Below are 21,990 nucleotides of genomic sequence, written 5' to 3'. Positions count from 1 at the left end.
AATGCGCTATTTCTTTCATTCATAAATCTGTTCGTTCTGGATAGTGGGTGTCTAAGTGTTCACTATGTGCTTTTCTTTTTAAAACATTTCAGAATTTAAAAAAAAATTCGCGGGTGATAGAACAACACCCTATCCTAGAAGCCAGGAGACTGGAGTTGTCTTTGCTCTGCCTTTTCTAGCATGGATACAATCTCAAGATATAGTTTCCCATTAGCTAATGTGGGAGGAGTATGTGGTGTTCCTTCAGTCTCTTCCATCCAAGGCCCTGTAAATCTAAAACCTTCCCACCTCCCACTCCCACACTGGGAAGGCTACCCAGACCAGGCAATGAAACGTGGATTTCTTCCCTCCTTTAAGAGCTCTTTCTCTCAGCCTGCAATTCCTTCTCCAGAAGCTGTAAGTATAATGGAAGTAGAACTGTCTTTGGCGACAGGGAGACACCTGCATCAATGAGACTTTCTCAGCCTCAAATTCCCCATTTCTAAAAGGGGGATTATAACACCTACCCATAAAATTGTAGAGAGGTTTAGATATAACGTTATGTCTAGGGCCCGACCAAAGCAGCTATTAATAGTGATAACAGACTCTCATTTAGGGGCTCAGCATCGTCGTCGCTGGACAGAATCACACTTTTCCCACTGTCTTGGAGCCTGTTAGTTTAGCCGCGAGAAGTCCGGACAACCAATGGAAAACAATCAAGGAACAGTTGAAAGGCGACACTCTGGTTCTGCCTTCGGGTTTGCTCGAACAGCATTCTGGGAATTGTAGTTCATGGGATCTGACACTTACCGAGGGGCGGAGTAGCTTCCGGGAAGGATACTGCATTTCCCGTTTCTACGTCCACTGCACCCGTTTATTGCGTCTTGATTCTGGGTCACAGAGCCTAAAACGACACTCCCAGCCATGAGTCTTCCTTTCTATGCGCGCCGGAGTTACAGCTGAAGGCAGGACAGAAGAAGCAATGAAATGCCAAGGGCGGAGACGCAGGCGACAATGGGGGAGCAGGAAAAGGCGGGGCTTCCGCCTGGGGCATGGACACTCCGCCTCCTCACGTCACTTCCGTAAACAAAGGGAGCTGCGGAGGAGAGGGTCCCGGGATGTGACCGGGACCCTACTTGGGGTTGCGGCGGTGGCGTCTGAAGCTGTCGGGTCTTTGCGGGTTGCGGAAGGGGGCCCCAATCCCCTTCTTCTTCAGGTATGTAGTGGAAGCAAAGAAACTTCCGCAACCTGCCCCTTTAGGCCCTTCCCACTGCTGTGGTCACTGCTGGGTACCGGGCAGTGAAGGGTCAACGCTTCGGCAGATTGGGGAAGGGGAATGAAATGATGTCAAGAGGGATCCCCAGTGGTCCTGCTTGGAGGCAAAATCTGGCACTTAAAACCAGCGTGTGAATAAGTAACTATGAGCAGTTTACTTAAGCCTTCTTTACAACATTCTTTGCTGTTTAATATACAAGAAGGGTTTCGGTGCTCTTGTGACAGATGTGACTTTCCAAAAACGAGTAAATCGCGAGTGCTGGCTCCCCAGAACATTGTGGTTTAGACCAACATTAGTTTACTTGCATTGCTTTACTTCCTAGATGTGTTTTTGTTTTTGTTTTTTTTCTTGTACCACCTACTGTGTATTAGCATCGTTAAATTTCAGGCCAGCGTGTTTATGCGTATCGTAAGTTTTTACAGATCCTTGCCTCTTCAGAGAACTAATAACCCATTGTATCTATTCAGTCATCTTTCAAAGTTCTATTTAATTTGTGCTTCATGTTGAGACAACCCCACAATTACTGTTCTGCTACCAAAAATGCTTTTTTTTTTTTTTTTTTTTTTTTTTTTTTTTTTTTTTTCTCTGAGACGGAGTCTCGCTCTGTAGCCAAGCTGGAGTACAGTGGCGTGATCTCGGCTCACTGCAATCTCCGCCTCCCTGGTTCAAGCGATTCCCCTGCCTCAGTCTTCCGAGTAGCTTGGGCTACCGGCGTGCACCACCACGCCTGGCCCATACTTTGTATTTTGGTAGAGACAGGGATTCGCCGTGTTGGCCAGGATGGTCTCGATCTCCTGACCTCATGATCCGCCCGCCTCAGTCTCCCAAAGTGCTGGGATTACAGGCGTGAGCCACTGCTCCCGGCCCAAAAATGCTTCTTAAAAGAAAAATTGTTAGCCGAAGTTTAAGTGGATTTACAGTTGGTATCTGGGATTACAGACAGGGCATTGGAGCCTTTCCCAGAAAGCTCTTCTTTGGGGGTATTGTAGCTTCAGTTGTGATTGTCTAGCGTCAGCCAATTTAAGGTCAGTGGTTTCAATTCCAGTGCCAGTGGCGCTGAGTCCAGGAAAAAGCAAAAAAAAAAAAAAAAAAAAAAAAAAAAAGTATTTTCATTAAATTTCTCAAATAATTATTGTAAGCGACAGCAATGGGTTTGAACTTTTTGAATGGTCATGGCATGCTTAAATTAAACACAACATGCAAAATATGGCCTAATGTTTCTTAAGACAATTTACAGTCTGATGAGGTAGATAGCCATGTAAATTGTTCATCTTATGATACATGAAATAATGAAGAAAAATTTAACATTATGCACAAATAATACATGGAAGGGTATTTTAAAATAGATGGAAGGTAGAAAAACAGAGCTGATTAATACATAAAGTAAGGGGACTGTATAGAGATAAACAGGAGGCCTTACACATATTGCCCATGGAAGGGCCCTCTGTAACTTCACATTATTAACTTTTTTGATACGGACAAAACCAAATATATATCATAAAATTCATGTTTGTAAGGAAATGGTTAGAGAAGGCGTATTCAAAATAGGCAACAAACAAGTTTGATTTTCTAGAACTTCACTTGATTACCAAACTATAATCAGTATTAGCCCTAGCTAGAAACAGTTTCTGTTAAGTGGTTGAACTAAGGCTTCTAGTTGCTTTTTAAAATGCTAGCAAAATCCCCCTGACAATTTTACATCTGTTTGAATCTAGTTGGTTCTTCTTGAGCATACATTTTGGAAGAGAGACCTAAAGGCCATCTGAAGCTTGAATCAGGCTGGGAATATTACGTGAATCATTTGTTTATTGTTTACATATTGTTCCCCTTGTAAAATGTAAGCTTCTTGAGGGCAAGGGCTTTGTTTCGTTCAGTGCCGTCTCCCCAGTACCCACAATAGGTCTGGCTTGTGGAAGAGAATCAGTAAATATTTGTAGGATGCGGGAATAAAGAAATGGCAAAAACAAACAAAGAAAAAACTTGTCTACCAGACAATTTGCTGGGGGCTTATGGGTACATAGTAGAGTAGATTAAACCTAAGAGACCCATTTTCTAACTTCTTCTTGTGTCCTCTGGAATTCGTGATCCTCTTTTGACCCATGAAATGGGTCTTTGAATTTCTTCCATGTTTGTATACTATAGCATACATATATAATTGTTGTATTTCCTTACTTAGGTCTTAAGAAGCTGGCCGTGGTGCAATAAGGAACTTAAAACAATGGAAGAACGGAAAGTGAAGAGGAGGAGTCCTAAGTCTTTTAGTGCCCACTGTACTCAGGTTGTCAATGCCAAAAAAAATGCCATTCCAGTGAGTAAAAGCACAGGGTTTTCCAATCCTGCATCACAGGCAGCTTCACAGCGGCCAAAGTTAAAAAGGTGAATTCTGTTCTTTTTACATGTTCACAGTAAAATGTCGCTAAAGTAAATCCTGACTCAACTACTTCTTAAAACATTTTTTTAGTCTTATCTTGACTTTTGAAACAGTTGAGGCATCTATTATGTGTGATTTAGAGAAAAATATAAGAAAGTTACTGTGTATAGAGATTAGAAAATGCAAAATGAAGTATTGGTTTGAAGGCCCTTACTTTGTCTCATATGAAAATATACAAGAAAACTTGTTGACTATGTTGATGAACTAGTCAGAAATGGGAAAAGTGAAAACGTGAAATAAAGTCAGCAGGGTTTTTTGTTCTCTCTCTCTCTCTCTCTCTCTCCCTCTCTCTCTCTCTCTTCACTAAGCTGAGTGTTTGTGCCTTGGTAGTTTTTTTAAATTTATTTTTAATTTTACATAGGTATATATTTTAAATATGGGGTCTCACTGTGTTGCCCAGGCCAACCTTGAACTTCTGGGCTCAAGGGATCCGCCTTCCTCAGCCTTCTGAGGGGCTGTAACAGCAAGTGTGTGCCACCGCACCCAGCTTGCAGTTTTTATTTCTAAAAAATAATGATGTCATTGTTTTGCATAAATAATTTCTGGTTTTTATAAAAATTCAAACACAGGAAAAAAGAAATTCAAAATGCAAAAATTCTAACATCTAGAAATAATCGTTATTTGTATTTGGCAAACATTATCTGCATCCGGGATATTTAAAGGAAATAGAAGTGACAAGTTTATATTATATGTTACTGTTACATATATGTAAGTATTTTGTAGTATTAGGTATTTGGAAGGAAAGATTATAGCTTTATAGAAAAAAGTGTCATATAATGTCAATCTTTTTTTTTTTTTTTAAGACAGAGTCTCACTGTGTTGCCCAGGCTGGAGTGCAGTGGCACAGTCTCAGCTCACTGCAACCTCTGCCTCCCAGGTTCAAGTGATTCTGCTGCCTGAGCCTCCCAAGTAGCTAAAGGTGCTGGTTACCACGCCTGGCTAATTTTTTGTATTTTTAGTAGAGATGGGGTTTCACCATGTCAGACAGCATGGTCTCGATCTCCTGACCTCATGATCTGCCCGCCTTAGCCTCCCAAAGTGCTGGGATTAGAGGCATGAGCCACCACACCTGGCTCCTCTTTCTAATTATTAAATAAATTTACTCACATCCAAACTCATCCTGCTGAGTTAGTTAAGGAAATGCCTGTTGCATTCTGTAGTTGCTGGGTTTACACCTAATAAGAGATGAGATTACTGCCTTGATGATAATCTCTCTTTATGGAAGCAGAAGGGATATAGCCAAAGCCAAGAGAACATTTGGAAGAAGTATTCCAATGAGCACCAAATGATAAACAAGAGTTTTGAGGGTTTCCTTTTAATAAAGTTTCAGAATGAAAAGGGGTTTTCCTCATGGAGGAGTTTAATTTAAAGTCAGATTTTGAATAAGTTTATAGTTGGTAGAAAAAGAAAACCAAGAGATTTTTTTAAATAATCACTCTTTTCTCTATATTTTTAAAAGCAGTTTCTTTGTGTCATTGTCGTTTTTACTGGTGGTTTAATTTCCACACCGTCTTCTAGATGTAGGCTTCCTGAGGCCTGGGACTATATGCATCATCGTTGTGTGCCTAACAGCACTTACAGTGGGGCTTTGCACATAGTACAATTTCATTATGTGCTTTTGTATTGTTGAATTGTGTTAACATAAAGTGAGAGTGTGACATAACATTGAAGCAGGAATAAACAGGTTTTTATCTTTTGTGTTTGTTTTCTGAGAGGGTTTTCAAATGATGTACTAATGTGAAACCTTTACTTGGAGAACACTTCCTAATTTGAGAGGAAAACATACATTTGTCATGCTGAAACCTCACACTCTGTAATAGTTTATCTCAGATTTTAAATGTGAATATGAATCTCTCAGGGATTTTTTTTAGAATACAGATTCCACATCAGTGTGGGATGGGACTTCAGGTGAGCATTTCTAAGAAGCTCACAAGTGAGGTTGCTTCTATGGGTCATGGACAGCACTTTTAGTAACAAGGTATTACATAATGTATGTAATATATATAAAATGCAGACCTTGCTTTGGGAAGAACTGTTATTGACCTACTGTCAACAATGTACATATGCTAAAATGTCTTTCACGTTAGGAGTATTAGTTGCTTTGGCTGGGTGAGGTGGCTCATGCCTGTAATCCTAGCACTTTGGGAGGCCAAGGTGGGTGGATTACCTGAGGTCAAGAGTTCAAGACCAGCCTGACCAACACGGTGAACCCCCGTCACTACTAAAAATACCAAAAAAATTAGCCAGGTGCTGTGGTGCACATCTGTAATCCCAGCTACTCTGGAGGCTGAGACAGGAGAATCGCTTGAACCCAGAGAGCAGAGGTTGTGGTGAGCCGAGATCATGCCACTGCACTCCAGCCTGGGCAACAGAGTGAGACTTCATCTCAAAAACAAACAAAAAAGAATATTAGTCTCTTGTGTGCCCCCTCTCCTGCCTTCCCTGGGCGTGTGTGTGTGTGTGTGAACACACACACACATACACACACACACACACACACACACATGCCCTATTTATCTTATCCTTATTATGGTGAGGACAGCTGTGGGAAGATGTCTTCATTCAGCATTATGTTAAGTCGAGTACTGAATATACTTCCGTGTCAGGATTTGTAGTGTGCATTGTCTTATAAAGATAAATTACTCCTTCTCCCATTTTGGCTATTTAGCCCCTACTTGTTCTTTAAGGCTTCTTTCACTTATCACTTGTAGGAGGCCTTCTCTGGTTGGCCCCAGGCTGAGTGAACTGCTCTTTCTCTCTCTTCCTATATCGCAGTGTGTGTAACATCATCACTCAAATATTTGAGAGCCTGGTATATGCCAGACACGTGTAATAAGGACTGATTTAGTCTAGGGGTTCCGAAAAGGCCTTCCTGAGGAAATAACATTTAAACTGAGATTTGAAGATGTGTGGGAGGCATCCTGGCAAAGATGGCAGTAAGTGGAAGGATGCTAATGTAGGCAGGGGATTAGCATGTAAGAAGATAAGAGAATGGATTTCTAGGAAACTAAAGAAATTCAGTGGCTAGAGCATAAACAGGGAGAATAGGGTTTCTTAGGGATATAAGATTATATCTAGCAGGCAATGCAAAGCTGCTACTGAAGCTTCTTTTTTTTTTTTTTTTTTTTTTTTTGACACAGAGTCTTGCTCTGTCACCCAGGCTGGAGTGCAGTGGTGTGATCTCAGCTCACTGCAACCTCCGCCTCCTGGGTTCAAAGAGATTCTCCTGCTTCCACCTCCTGAGTAGCTAGGACTACAGGTGTGTGCCACCACACCTGGCTAATTTTTGTGTTTTTAGTAGAGACAGGGTTTCGCTATCTTGGCCATGTTGCTCCCCCGACCTGGGCCTCCCAGAGTGCTGGGATTACAGGTGTGAGCCACCATGCCCGGCCTACTGAAGCATTTTTAATTAAGCAAATTATATAATCTGACTTTTCTTTTTAGAAATGGACTTGGCTGCCCTGTGGGGAGAGAGGGAGATCAGGGATCACTCACAGAGATAGGGAGACTGGTTGGGAAGCTGTTTGGTTAAGAGATGGAATGGTGGCAGGGGAGAAAGAAAACTGGAGAAATTTGATGTTTTGTGGGTAGAATTGATAGGACTTCATGATTGCATGTAGGAGCCTTAGGAAGTTGGAGGAGTCAAGGATGATAACAAGTTTTTAGCATTCCATTACATGGTGATCATGAATTTAAATATCTTCCCTTCTTAGACTGGGCATTTGTGGATAATGTCAGCTACAGAGTAGGGACCCTATAACCACTTGTAGAACCACTGATAGTTCAAGGAACAAATAACTTTTAGAAGGGAAAGGTGTGACTGAGAAATGAAATGTAAAGCATAGGATCTTAAAGACTTTAGTTTTCTTTTCTGCAGTCCAAAGAATTAGCATATTATATAAATATATTAATCAAACTTTTTATATGCCTTCATAGTAATATTTTATACATTTGTTTGAGGTTTTTCACAACCTGTTTTTTCTTTTTTTGAGATGGAGTCTCACTCTGTTGCCCAGGTGGAGTGCAGTGGCGTGATCTCAGCTCACTGCAACCTCCGCCTCATGAGTTCAAGTGATTCTCCTGCCTCAGCCTCCTGAGCACAACCTGTTTTTTCTTTTGTTTTCTGGCTTGGAGTTTCTAGTTTTATTTAGTATTGACTTTATTTGATTTATTGCTTTTAAGGGAAATTCCATTTACTTCACTAAAAAATTAATATAAAATAGCTTAAAAAGATAGAATTAATGTTAATTGCATCGTATTTACAGAGTGATGAAAGAGAAGACCAAACCTCAGGGTGGAGAAGGAAAAGGCGCTCAGTCAACTCCGATTCAGCACTCCTTCCTCACAGATGTCTCAGATGTTCAGGAGATGGAGAGAGGGCTGCTAAGTCTTTTGAATGATTTCCACTCTGGAAAACTTCAAGCATTTGGTAAGCAATCGATGTTTCTCTGCTGTATCTTTCTCTACGATGTTTGCAACCTATTTTGTGTGTGTATTTTACTCTCCTTTTCAAAGTGTCAGTTTCTTTCTTAAGAAAAAAATAGCCCACAGGCATAAAAGGCAATCATTTTATCTTAGAATATAACTTGCCTTCTAAAACTTCTGGGAAAAAGTTACTTTTAAGAGGAAGGGTTAGTTGAAAGTCAAAGTAGGATTGCTATTATGAAGTAAGTATCTTGCACGTTTAACCAATAAGAGGGACAGTCTTGGTCACCTAAAATATTGTAGACTTAGTATCTTCATTTTGAAAGTGTCAAGATTATTTTCCTTTACCCTCTTATGCTTAAACTTGTTTCTTGCCCAGGATTCCTGATTTAAAGTTAGAACTTAAAAGAATCCAGTTTTCTTGTTTTCTTTTTTTTTTTTTTGAGACGGAGTTTCGCTCCTGTTACCCAGGCTGGAGTGCAATGGCGCGATCTCGGCTCACCGCAGCCTCTGCCCCCTGGGTTCAGGCAATTCTCCTGCCTCAGCCTCCTGAGTAGCTGGGATTACAGGCACGCGCCATAACGCCCAGCTAATTTTTTGTATTTTTAGTAGAGACGGGGTTTCACCGTGTTGACCAGGATGGTCTCGATCTCTTGACCTCGTGATCCACCCGCCTCGGCCTCCCAAAGTGCTGGGATTACAGGCTTGAGCCACCGAGCCCGGCCAGTTTTCTTGTTTTCTTCATGATGACATAAGAATAGTTAACTGATTGTCCCATTAAAAATTCTGAACAGGTATTTTTTTTGATAGACACAGAGTTCACAAAAGATATAGTCAGATTTTTCATGTGCAGTTTGAAACTTACTTGTAAGCTTTTTCTAATGATAAAATTATTTCCCAATATTTTAAAAAGCAATTTCAATATTGTTGAATATATATAATCTTTTAAACAAATGTTTTAACTTCTCCAATTTTTAGAAGATGCATAATCTTATAAAAATGCATAAATGTCCACATACATATTGATTTTTTTAAATATTTTTTCCCTTCCCCATGTTTTTCTTACTTGACTTCCCTGTTCCCTCCCTTATCCCTTCTGCTAATTCCACTTCCCCTCATCCCAACCATTTGTTAACAATCCAGGTATATATCTTTTCATATTTTTATTTTCATTATTTAATACAAATGGTATCTTATATAAGATATTCTGTATCTTGCTTTCCTGCATAAAGAGTATCTGATGGAACTCTCTCTAATGCGCCTCAGATGGCTCTAGTTCTTAATGGCAACATAATATTCCAAGTTGTGAATATACTCTAGTTTATTCAACCATATCCCTATTGAAAGGCATTACTTTGTTTCTCATTTTGAGCCACCAAACACAATGGTGTAGTGAACATCATTTTACATATATCCTTAGGCCGGTGCTTTTATTCTTTCAGGATTGAGTCTCATGAGTGGGATTGCTGGGTCAAAGCATATATGTAATTTTAATAGAAGTATACAGATTGCTTTGCAAAAAAAAAAAAAAAAATACTGCACTTCTAGGTTCCATCAACAATTTATGAAAGAACATTTTCCCCTGAATTCCCACCAAGCTGTAGTTATTATTTGTCTTTTAATTTTTACCGGTCTCTTGGTGTAAAGTGAGATGTCTTTTATTACAGTTGAGTTTGAAGATCCATGTGTGTTTGCTAGATTGTTTGGAAGGTCATTTTCAGGACCTTTCCTCAGTTTTCTACTTGGTTATGTATCCTTTTGTTGGCCCTTGTAAAGAGCCCTTTGTGTTTTAGACACTACCCCTCTGACCTCTATTATATATTTATTTTTGTTTACTGAATTTATTTTGTCTGTGCATTTTTTATGAGATATTTAACCTTGTAAAAGTTTTTACTTTTTGCATTCTCAAACATGTCTGTATCTTTTCTTTCATAGTTTCTGGGTTTTCAGCCTTGGTTCTGTTAATATTTGAAAAGAAGACTGAAAAGAGATAAATAATGTAAAAGTACATTGTTTAGCTCACAAAAATACTTTATTGTATCCCGACCTCCTTGCTAAGTTTAGCCCATCCCAGTAAGGCGGTATCTTCAGAATACTTTTACTTCCCCTGTCTTCCCTTCTTCCCTCCTACCCCTGAGATGTGATCTTGGGACCACTTCCATGCCTTTGCTTTTTCCCAGCACCTTTCCTCCCCTACTCCAAAAACTTTGTGTTTTTGGACTGAAGTCCTTTCTTGTCGTTGTCTGTTATCCTACTGATTACTCTTTCTAATAAAAGTATTGCAGATGAGAATTCCATTCCCAGTGAGATTCTTTCTTACCAGGTAATTTATATTTTTCTGTCTCGATGATTAAAAGATGTTTTCCTTTTATCTTTAAAGGTTAGGCATTTTCCAGGATATGCTTAGGACTGTGTCTTTTCTCATCAATCTGCCTGGGAATCAGTGAGCCCTTCATTTCTGCTGACTCATCTTTCATGTCACGTAACATATTTTCTATTGTTTATTATTTCTCTTCCGTCTCTTCTGTTTTCGCCTCTGAAGCTTCTGTTGTTCTCATGGTAGGTCACCTAGATCCGTCCTCTGATTCCCATCTTTTCGCCTATGATTTCTACCTCTTTATATTTTTACTGTACATCTGCATACATACACGCAAATATACACACAAACACATATCTGGAGATATTTCTGTTTTTTCCACTTGACCTTCCAAGTTCCTAATGGTGAAAAACATTACTAAAATAGAGAAAATATGACATTTTACTGTGAAGAAAGGACAATTTTGAGAGAGCTATAACTAGCTTCAACATTAGTAGTCCTTAACATAATGTACTATAGTCCATTTATGAAGATGTTATAAAGCCGGCTAGAGAAAACTAGTATAATTTATATTAATTCATATTCAGGATATGTACTTCAACTTTAGCTGAGGTATATTTTCCTAAAGGAAAAAGAAAAAGGTTTTTTCTTGGAAAAAAGTATACTATCAAGGGATTGCAGAGTCTGTACTTAAAATTGAAGGAAAAGATCATACATTATATGTATAAATTAGTTGCTCTGGGCAGATAATGTCACTTCAGAGGACTCTTGGTCAATACATAACATAAGACCTATCCGTTAGCAGTTAAGTTGTCTTGACAACTGTGTAACAATGAAAAATACTACATTGTGTTGCTCATGCTTCAGAAATCTTTTCATTTAGATTTCTTAGAAGTCATTATTGAATTTTTTTTTTTTTTTTAGACAGGGTCTCTTTCTGTCACTCAGGCTGAAGTGCAGTGGTATGATCACAGCTCACTGCAGCCTCCGCCTCCTTGGGCTCAAGCCATCCTCCTACCTCAGCCTCCCAAGTATCTGGGGCTACAGGCACACACCACCACACTGGCTAGTTTTTGTATTTCTTTTGTAGAGATGAGGTTTCACCATGTTGCCCAGGCTGATCTTGAACTCCTGGACGCAAGCATTTCTTACACCTTGGCCTCCCAAAGTGTTACGATTAGAGGCATGAGCCACTGTGCCCAGCCAGAACTCTTTTCTTTTTTTGTTTGAGACAGGGTTTTGCAGTCTTACTCAGGCTGGAGTGCGGCGGTGTGATCATGGTTCACTGCAGCCTCAACTTCCCCAAGCTTATGTGATCCTCCCACCTCAGCCTCCCAAGTGGCTGGGATTACAGGCATGTGCCACCACGCCTGGCTCGTTGGCTAATTTTTTGTATTGTTGTAGAGATTAGGTTTTACCATGTTGCCCAGGCTGGTGTCGAACTCATGGGTTGAAGCGATACATCAGCCTTGGCCTCCCATCATGCTGGGATTTTAGGCATGAGCCACCTCACTGGGCCTAAAACTCTTCCTTTTTTTTTTTTTTAAGACAGAGTCTCACTCTGTCACCAGATTGGAGTACAATGGCACAATCTTGGCTCACTGCAACCTCTACCTTCTGGGTTCAAGCCATTCTCCTGCCTCAGTCTCCCAAGTAGCTGGGATTACAGGCACCCGCCACTATGCCTGGCTGATTTTTTGTATTTTTAGTAGAGATGGCCTTTCACTACGTTGGCCAGGCTGGTGGTCTCCAGCTCCTGACCTCAAGTGATCCGCCCACCTCAGCCTCTCAAAGTGCTGGGATTACAGGCATGAGCCATTGTGCCCAGCCGGGCCTAGAACTCTTAATTTCACTCAAATTATTATAAAATGTTGGGTCACTCAGTTCAAACAGCAGTTGTCAAACTGGACATGATTAAATGGTGCTGTTTTGCTTTTACATATTACTGTTGAAGAAAATATATTTTCTCTACTTAAGGGATGATTTTGATTTTGATTTTCTTTCTTTTTTTCTTTTTTTTTTTTTTCTTTTTTTTTTTTTTTTTTTTTTTGAGACAGGATCTTGCTCTATCACCTACGCTGGAGTGTGGAACACAGCTCACTACCACCTTCACGTGCTGGCTGGGCTCAAGCAATTCTCCTGCCTCAGTCTTCTGAGTAGCTGCGACCAGAGGCATGTGCCACCATGCCTAGCTAATGTGTTTCTTTTTAAATTTTTTTTAGAGGTAGGGTGTTACCATGTTGCCCAGGCCAGTCTTGAACTCCTGGGCTCAAGCAGTCCTACTGCCTCAACCTCCCAAGTGTGGGGATTTTAGATACAAGCCACCATACACAGCCTGATTTTGCTTTTTAAAAAGAAATATTTCCTATATGATTTGCTTCAGTACCCAAGGTCATTTCTTAGGTTGGTCATAGTTCTCCTGGTCAGCAATTTGATTTGTTATTAAACACAGAAAATATTAATGATTATCTAATTTACAGAAGAAAGAAAACTTGTTTCTTTTAGAGGGCCTAGAGTTTAAGTGTTTTGACTCAAGGCTCTTATTTCGAACTGTCCTAATGATTATTAATGTTCTGGAATGTTCCCAAGGAAATGAATGTTCCATTGAACAGATGGAACATGTTCGGGGAATGCAGGAGAAATTAGCTCGCTTGAATCTGGAGCTCTATGGGGAGTTAGAGGAGCTTCCTGAGGATAAGAGAAAAACAGCCAGCGACTCCAATCTGGATAGGCTGCTGTCAGATGTAAGTATCATTCTTTGGCTTTGTTCTTTTAAAAAATATTTTTATTGCAAAAAATTTAGCGTTTGAACTATTTTAATTTATACAATTATGTGGTTTTTAGTATATTCACAATGTTGTGCAGATTGCTATTGAACTGCAGAACATGTTCACCACCCCAAAAAGAAACCCTGTACCACTCCATCTCTCCTCTCCCCATCCCCTAGCAAACCCTAATCTACTTTCTGCCTTTATGGATTTGCCTCTTGTGGACATTTCATATCAGTGGAATTATACAGTATGTGGCCTAAATGGGTAATTTTTTTGTTTTTTTTTTTGAGACAGAGTCTCGCTCTGTCATCAGGCGCCAGGCTGGAGTGCAGTGGCACAATCTTGGCTCACTGTAACCTCTGTCTCCCGGGTTCAGTCAATTGTCCTGCCTGAGCCTCCCGAGTAGCTGGGACTACAGGCACACACCACCACACCCAGCTAATTTTTGTATTTTTAGTAGAGACGGGGTTTCACCACGTTGGCCAGGATGGTCTCAATCTCTTGACCTCGTGATCTGCCCGCCTTGGCCTCCCAAAGTGCTGGGATTACAGGCATCAGCCACCTCTCCTGGCTGAAGTGGATAATTTTATTTAATGTTCAAGTTTCATACATGTTGTAAAAACTTTCCTCTTTTTTAAAAGAAACATATTCCAAGGAAGTTATCGTATTTACATCTAAGCATGTATTCTCAGAATACAGATACTGGCAAATCTGAAAGCAAAACATTTGCTTCTGTACAGATATAATAAAATCTTAAGATATAGAGGATAGTCTAAAACACCTTTTCTGACATGATAATACATTTTGTGTTATATACTCAGGTGGTGGTTACTTGTTTTTAAATAGAGAACTACATTTGGTGTTTCTGTTAATTTAGTACACTGCCATGTGTATGACTTTGCTAGGGCTGCCAAAACAGAGTACCACAGACTGGGTGGCTTTAACAACAGAAACTATGTTTTTAAAATTCTGGAGGCCAAAAGTTGGAGCTCAAGTTGGCAGATTCGTTTTTTTCTGAGGCCTCTGAGTTTGTAGGTAGCCGTCAGGTTCACATGGCTTCTTCCTCTATGTCAAGTGTCCAACTTTGCTTTTCCTGCCAGTCACATTAGATCAGAGCCCACCCTAATGACCTCATTGTGACTTAATTACCTGTTTAAAACCCCTGTCTTCAAATCTACTCACATTCAGGCTGGGTGCAGTGGCTCATACCTGTAATCCCAGCACTTCGGGAGGCCAAGGTGGGTGGATCACCTGAGGTCAAGAGTTCGAAACCAGCCTGACCAACACAGTGAAACCCTATCTCTACTAAAAACACAAAAATTAGCTCAGTGTGGTGGTGTGCACCTGTAATCTAAGCTATTAGGAGGCTGAGGCAGGAGTATCACTTGAACCCAGGAGGCGGAGGTTGCAGTGAACCGAGATTGCACTACTGCACTCCAGCCTGGCAGACAGAGTGAGACTCTATCTCAAAAAAAAAAAAAAAAAAAAAATCGACTCACATTTGGAGATACTGGGGGTGAGGACTGAAACATGAATTTTGGAGGGTACACATTTTAGCACATAACATGAGGTATGTTTTTTTATTATTATTATTTATTTTTAAATTTTTTTTTCTTTTTTGAATAAGAGATGGGGTTTCACCATGTTGGCCAGGCCGGTCTCAAACTCCTCTCCTCAGGTGATCCACCCACCTTGGCCTCCCAAAGTGCTGGGATTACAGGTGTGAGCCACCACGCCCGGCCGAGGTATGATTGTTACACTGAGAAATGTTAATTGAATTTGCCTTCTAAATTTTTTTGGAACTAAAATAAATAAAAATTGAATACACTTTAGTTCTAGATTCCCTACTAACAAAAATGGATAATTTCCACTGTTTTTCTCTCTTCTGAATAAGTAAATGTGAGAGAACTTGTATGCCAACACTTTCACTATTTCCAGTCTATAATCTTTGTATTTCAAGTCTGTCATATTCAGTCTTGCACGTATTTCCATTTACAGTTCATTGTTTGTTTGTTTTGAGACAGGGTCTCACTTTGTCACCCAGGCTGGAGTGCAGTGGCACTATCTCAGCTCACTGCAGCCTCAACTTCCTGAACTCAAAGCAATCCTCCTGCCTCAGCACCCCCAAGTAGCTGGGACTATAGGCATGAGCCACCATACCTGGCTAATTTTTGTATTTTTAGTAGAGATGGGGTTTCACCATGTTGTACAGGCTGGTCTCGAACTCCTGAACTCAAGTGATCCACCCACCTTGGCCTCCCCAAGTGCTGGGATTACTAGTGTGAACCACAGTGCCCAGCCTTACCAGTTCATGTTTTATATTTGTTTTCCTCTTAACAGATAGAAATATAATTTGCTATACATTTAGGAGAATAACAGTGGTATAGTGAAAACAACACTGCATTCGAAACCAGAAAGCCTTTGTTGAGTTCAGGGTCTACATTTGGGTTATAACTGAGCAACACTGAGCCATTTAGTTAACATTTTTTTGTAATTCAGATTTTTCCTTCTGTAAGATAAAAATGCTGTGGTCTGAATGTGTATGTCCTCCCCAGAAAGCTTATGTTGAATCCTAACTTAGAAGGTAGTGGTAGGAGGAGACAGGGCCTTTGGGAGGTGATTCGGGCAAGAATGTGATTAATGTCCTTATAAAAAAGGCCCAAGAGAAACCCCTTATCCCTTCTACCATGTGAGGACACGGGGAGGAAACCCTCCTGTTCCATGAACCAGGAAGAGGTTCGTGCCCTCCCCAGACGTCAGATCTGCTAGCTCCTTAATTTTGGACTTTCTACCCTGTAGAACTATGAGAAGTAAATTTCTATTGTTTGTAAGCCACCAGTTTATGGTGTTTGTTATAGTGGCCCAAACAGCCTAAGACAACTCGAGATAAATTCTACCTCAATAGAAAATTGAGTGACATGAAATCTTGCAATCTTTGATAGTTTTAAAGATTTTGATCATTTAAATGGCAACTTTTTTTTCTTTTAAAAACTGTTAAAATTAGAGATGATTGTTATTATGCCTGGTTTTAGGAATACTTATAAAACTCCAGTTTTTATCATCTGTCCTCATACTCTATTTTTTTGTAGAGACAGGGTTTTGTTATGTTGCTCAGGCTGGTTTTGAACTCCTGGGCTCAAGCAATCCTCTCCCCTCAGCCTTCCAAAGTGCTAGGATTACAGGCAAGAGCCACCATGCCTGGCCTCTCTTCTCATATTCTTGTTTCATACATGTTAATGCTACTTTATAATTATTTTTGCAAAAAGGAATTTTTCGGCCTGAAAATTTTTTGAAAGTTTTTTTCTTTCGTATTCTGCCTTTGCATTTAAAGAAAGCTTTTTTTTTTTTTTTTTTTTTTCTGAGACAGAATCTCATTCTGTCGCCCAGACTGGAGTGCAGTGGCACTAACAGAGTTCACTGCAGCCTTAAACTCCTGAGTCCAAACAATTCTCCCACCTCAGCCTCCTGACTAGCTGGACCACAGGTATGCATCACCATGCCTGGCTAATTTTTTTTTTTTTTTTTTTTTGTAGAGATGAGGTCTTACCATCTTGCTCAGGCTGTTCTGGAGCTCCTGGGCTCATACAATTCTCCTGCCTTGGCCTCTCAAAGTGGCAGGATTATAAGCACGAGTCACTGTGCCCAACACAAGAAAGCTTAAATGAAAAAATAATGTATTTAAAAACAAATAGTTAACAACTGTTGATACTGGTCTTATAAAAATTAAAAATAAATTTGTTTCTTTGTTTTGCAGTTAGAAGAATTGAATTCTTCCATGTATCCTTTGCCTACTCTCAACAGTGAAAAGTTTACAACTTATAATTTCTGGTGAATAGTCTCAATCAGGTTTTAGAAAGATGTGTTATTTAGATACAGTGAAAAGAGAGTATGATTCACTAGAGGTATCACTCTTCCTCCTTGGTTTTCTTTCCTTTCTTTGCTCTTTTCTTTTCTTTCTCTTTTTTCTTTCTTTCTTTTTTTTAGAAACAGGGTTTCACTCCATGGCCCAGAATGGAGTGCAGTACCATGATCACGGCTCACCACAGTCTCGGCCTCCCAGGCTGAAGCAGTCTTCCCACTGCAACCTCCCAAAGTTCTGGGATTACGGGGGTGAGGCACCATTCCCTGCCCACTTTGGGTTCCAAATGGAATTTTCTTGTTGTTTTCTATGCTGAAATTTTGTTTCTGGTTTATTCTGCTTTGTTTTGTACTGCTTTTGCATGTTTAAGACAAATTATTATTTTTAATCATGAGAATTGAGGATTAGGTTAGTTGCTATATAAGTTATTCTGAAGCTTAGATTCTGAGGCTTTGGCAGTGAGATATTCAGAGATAATCTACTATACCTAATTTAATATCATCACATAGGAAATTTTAGGTGAATAAAATTGAAAACTAGATATTATTAAAATGAAGCCTTTGAGGGATGCTTACACAGCTTGTGAAATGACATTTCATAATTAAATGTAGTTAGTGTATTACAGGATTAGCGTAAAGAAACCACCCAGACACATGTAGAATAGTCAGGTTTTGACATTTCAATTTAGAGCAATTATTTTAAGAACTTTTCAAAGTGTATTTTTGAACATAACAATAGGCACAATGGTAAGGTACAAAAGAACAATGAGGGATGACCTTGCCCATAAAATAATTTAATTTGAGAGGTAAGATACCTTCTTTGAACCAGTTATTAAGATACAAAGGATACTGGTTGTAGAGATTTGATGTTTTAAATTTGGTTCTACATTTTGATAATGTAACTTTGGGCAAACTGTTTAACATCTCAGAGGGTTCTCTGTCATACAGGGTAATTGCTACATGTGATGATGTGTATGTGAAATTTCCAAACTATATAAAAATTACTATTATTACTATAAGATTATATTCATACTGTTAATAACTGCTGAATTGTGCAGGAACAACAATTAAGAAATCAGGGTCAGGCATGGTGAGCCACCATGCCTGTAATCCCAGTACTTTGGGAGGCCTAGGCAGGCAGATCACTTGAGGTCAGGGGTTTAAGACTAGCCTGGCCAACATAGTAAAACCCTGTCTCTACTAAAAATAGAAAAATTAGCTGGGTATGGTAGCAGGCACCTGTTATCCCAGCTACCTAGGAGGCTGAGGCAGGAGAATTGCTTCAATCTGGGAGGCAGAGGTTGCAGTGAACCAAGATTGTGCCATTGCACTCCAGCCTGGGCAAAAGAAATCAGGAGGTATATACAAGTTCTATAATGGCAATTAATAGCTACTCTTCATGAATACTTACTGTTTTCTCAGTACTGTATAAAGTGTTTTATGTCCATTATCTTATTTGGCTCCACTTGGAAGTAGATGGTGTTATGCCCCCATTTTGTAGAGAAAGAAAATAAGGTGTTACATAAACTGTGGGGAGAGATTAATGTAATATTTCATTGTCAAGAAAGAGTTAAAACAGGGATAAGATTTGAGTTAATCAAGGGGCTTTTCTTGCAAAAAGTTCTTTTTAACTATATTCCTTCAATGCTTCATATTCTTTCTCTGCTATGACACTTTAATATCTCCTATCTTGGTTTGTGTCTTTTTTTTTTTTTTTTTTTTTTTTTTTTTTTTGAGATGGTTCTTGCTCTGTCGCTCAGGCTGGAGCAGTAGCGTAATCTCGGCTCACTGCAACCTCCTCCACCTCATTCAAGCAATTCTTGTGCCTCAGCCTCCTAGGTAGCCGGGATTATAGGCATGCACCACCACACCCTGCTAATTCTTGTATTTTTAATAGAAATGGTGTTTCACAATGTTGGCCAGGCTGTTCTTGAACTCCCAACCTTAGGTGATCCACCCACCCCGGCCTCCCAAAGTGCTGGGATTACAGGTGTGAGTCACCATGCCCGGCCCTTTTTTGTGAGTTTTTGTTAAACATTTAGAATTTTTTTTTTTAAAACTACTTTCTGTGACTCAACCTGTGGTGGAATTTACCCACCACGAACAAATCAGCAGAATATCCTGTATAATACAAGAGTGTAGGCTTTGGAATGCTTGGTAAGCAGCCGTGTAACCTTGAACAAAATTTGGCCACCATAGTTTCCTCACCTGTAATAGGTGTTCTCTCAGTACTTAAACTCTCCCCTTCTAATTTCCCTCTCTGTCATGACTGCCTCTGTCAATTCAGTCTCCAAGAATATTTTCAGATGCTTTCAAGGACCATGGCAGACACTGCTAATTAGGCATGGCATTCTCTGCCATTGAGCCTGGATATGGATATGAAATCTGTTTGCCGTCTCTTCTTTACAGTTGTCAGGCATCATCAGTATCATCAGTTCTGCTTTTATTTTTCCTTCACTGTCTACATAATCCAGGACCTCGTCACCTGCTTCCATACCTTTTCGATTTTCTCTTCCAGTTCTAGAGTTGCACTGTTCAATACAGTAGTCACTAAGACATTTCAAAGACTTAATATTTTTAAAAGAGCATAAAATATCTCAATTTTTACAATGATTACATGTTGAAATAATTCTTAAAATATTATATATTTACTTTTGAGACAGAGCCTTGCTCCGTCACCCAGGCTAGAGTGAAGTGACATGATCATGGCTCACTGCAGCCTCAACTTCCTGGGTTCAGTTGATCTCCCACCTCAACCTCCTGAGTAGCTAGGACTACAGGTATACTTTATGCCTGGCTAATTTGTTTTTTTAAGAGACAGGGTCTTGCCATGTTGCCAAGATTGGTCTCATACTCCTGGGCTCAAGCAGTCCTCCTGCCTCAGCCTCCCAAAGTGCTGGGATTACAGGCGAGAGTCACTGCTCCCAGCCTGCACTGTATTTCTATTGGACAGTGTTGCTCTAAACTTTAGACCTTGCTACAAAATTAATATTCCTGAAACATCACTTTCTCCCTGTCATTTCTATTTTTTATCAATTTTTTAAAACCATGTTAACCCTTTTAAAGGTTCTTAATAATTGGATCACATATTTTTCATTCTTTTCATTCCCCTCAGGCTGGTTTTCTGGATGCCCAAGAACACATCGTGTTCATTCTTACCATAATGGCTTTGTTCAGGTTGTACCTCCCACCTCGAGTTACTCTCACCTCCTTGTTCTCCTTACGTTACATTCAAGATGACCACTTCCATAAAGAATTTCATTTGTACCTCAACCTAGCGTTCTGCATTATTTTATTTTCTATTGATTTTTACATGTGTTAAATCTCAGCCTTGCCACTGGACAAGAATGTCTTTGATGGCAATGCTTATGTCTGTACATTTTGCATCCTCTGCCATACATGTACTGCAAGCATTTAGTTGCTTTCGGTATATTCATATCATTGAGTTGGGTCTTGAAAAATAAATAACAGGTGGATAAATACAGGTCATGAGAAAAATGAAAGACAGTGATTGTAAGAAAGGAGGACGAATACATGCAAGATTCCCATCCTATTTCCAGTCTTCCTGAGGAACAATTAAGGTAATTATAGAAAAGATTTTAGACCTGTAAAGAGTTTATTTTTGGACTTGTACACAGAATTGTTTTCCCAAAGATGATAAAGTGGTGTCTTCTCAAAAGATTTTTTAAATCTAGTGTCTTGTCGTATTTGTCTCTAATCAGCTCCTTACTATGGAAATTATTATTGATGCATTAAAAATAATTCTGGGTCAGTTGTGGTGGCTCACGCCTGTAATCCCAGCCCTTTGGGAGGCCAAGGCAGGAGGGTTGCCTGAGGCCGGGAGTTCAAGACCAGCCTAGGCAACGTATCGAGGCCCCCCCCATCCTAACCAAGAATGGAAAAATTAGCCAGGTGTGCTGGCATGTGCCTTGGGAGGCTGAGGTGGGAGGATTGCTTGAGCCCACGAATTCAAGGCTGCAGTGAGGTATGAACATACTACTGCACTCCAGCCAGGGCAACAGAGTGAATTCCTGTCTCTAAAATTAAAAAAAAAAGTATTCAAATTCTAGACAGAGTATAATGCACTACATTTTAAAATTGTCTTACCACATCTTAGTGTCTCAGTAGCAACACAGAGCTTTTCCTCAGAGCATATTTCTGTTTTAAATACCTCTTTCTCTTTGCTTCTGAATGTAATTTTCAGAAATGTAAAAGAAGTACCCTTTACAGAATGAAAATCTTAACTGATGAATCCAGACAAAAACTCCATTTGGCAGATGCACAAGATGTTCCAAATACTTCTACTAGCTAAAATGAAATGCAGTTTGCTTTCTTGTGATTTGAAGAGAAGCAGCAGTCTTTACTTTTCCAGCCAAATCCAGTAGCAGAATCATCTTCCACAAGGAATTAAAGTAATTAAAGTGCAAGTGCAATGATCATTTTCACATACTTCTTTTAGTAAATGTGACTCACTGTAACTCATCGTAACTGGAGGCCTAGGCCTTTTGAAGGCTTAATCAGGAAATGTGATGCAGAGATTGTGCTGCTATGCTTCATATTGTTGCCTTACGGGATTATACTTGAAATATATTGTACTAATGTTCTTGACAGGGCTGAGGGATTTGTCTTCCCCGAGCTCACCAAACTTATTCCAGTGTTGATTGCAAGTTGGTGATGCACAGGCGTCTTGTGGCAGTCCAGCTTCAGTTTACGTTAGACAATCAGTACACACGCTGGTGTGTTTTCCAGTGGCCAGTGATAAGAAATTAAATACGTGTCTGTGAGATTTGCTATTTTTTAATAAAGTAATCGTTTTAAGTTAGTCTCTGTTGTCTGTTTTGAAGAAATACATAGAGTCTTCAATCTGGGCAATACAAAGGTTCAATCCTTAAAAGTAAACTGTGTTTGTAAAATTTGAGGTTCTAAAACTTCT

General features: G+C 39.7%; 1 protein-coding gene across 2 annotated transcripts; it reads left to right on the top strand.

Annotated features, from left to right (window-relative positions):
* The first annotated feature begins 824 nt into the window (after positions 1–824).
* On the top strand, positions 825–21,879 carry CCDC28A (coiled-coil domain containing 28A). 2 transcript variants are annotated; one of them, XM_039467815.2, is made up of 6 exons: positions 825–1,195; positions 3,432–3,631; positions 7,952–8,115; positions 13,018–13,172; positions 16,954–16,976; positions 19,532–21,879. In XM_039467815.2, the coding sequence occupies exons 1-6, from the start codon at positions 920–922 to the stop codon at positions 19,602–19,604; spliced, it is 891 nt and encodes a 296-aa protein (XP_039323749.2). In that variant the 5' UTR covers positions 825–919; the 3' UTR covers positions 19,605–21,879. The 2 variants fall into 2 exon arrangements, with proteins under 2 accessions (XP_039323749.2, XP_003926918.3); XM_003926869.4 differs by having other exon boundaries at positions 830–1,195; positions 21,315–21,879.
* The last annotated feature ends 111 nt before the right edge of the window (positions 21,880–21,990 follow it).

Source organism: Saimiri boliviensis, chromosome 4, assembly GCF_048565385.1.
Source record: "Saimiri boliviensis isolate mSaiBol1 chromosome 4, mSaiBol1.pri, whole genome shotgun sequence".
Classification (NCBI taxonomy): Eukaryota; Metazoa; Chordata; class Mammalia; order Primates; family Cebidae; genus Saimiri; species Saimiri boliviensis.
This window is presented reverse-complemented; position numbering and strand designations above follow the sequence as displayed.

What these genes read in the sequence shown, in the direction of transcription:
- CCDC28A (XM_039467815.2), top strand. Translation starts at nt 920, where the DNA reads ATGCGCGCCGGAGTTACAGCTGAAGGCAGGACAGAAGAAGCAATGAAA. An exon ending in CCAATCCCCTTCTTCTTCAG is followed by an intron (nt 1,196 to 3,431) that starts GTATGTAGTGGA and finishes TTCCTTACTTAG; the next exon opens with GTCTTAAGAAGCTGGCCGTG. An exon ending in CAGCGGCCAAAGTTAAAAAG is followed by an intron (nt 3,632 to 7,951) that starts GTGAATTCTGTT and finishes TCGTATTTACAG; the next exon opens with AGTGATGAAAGAGAAGACCA.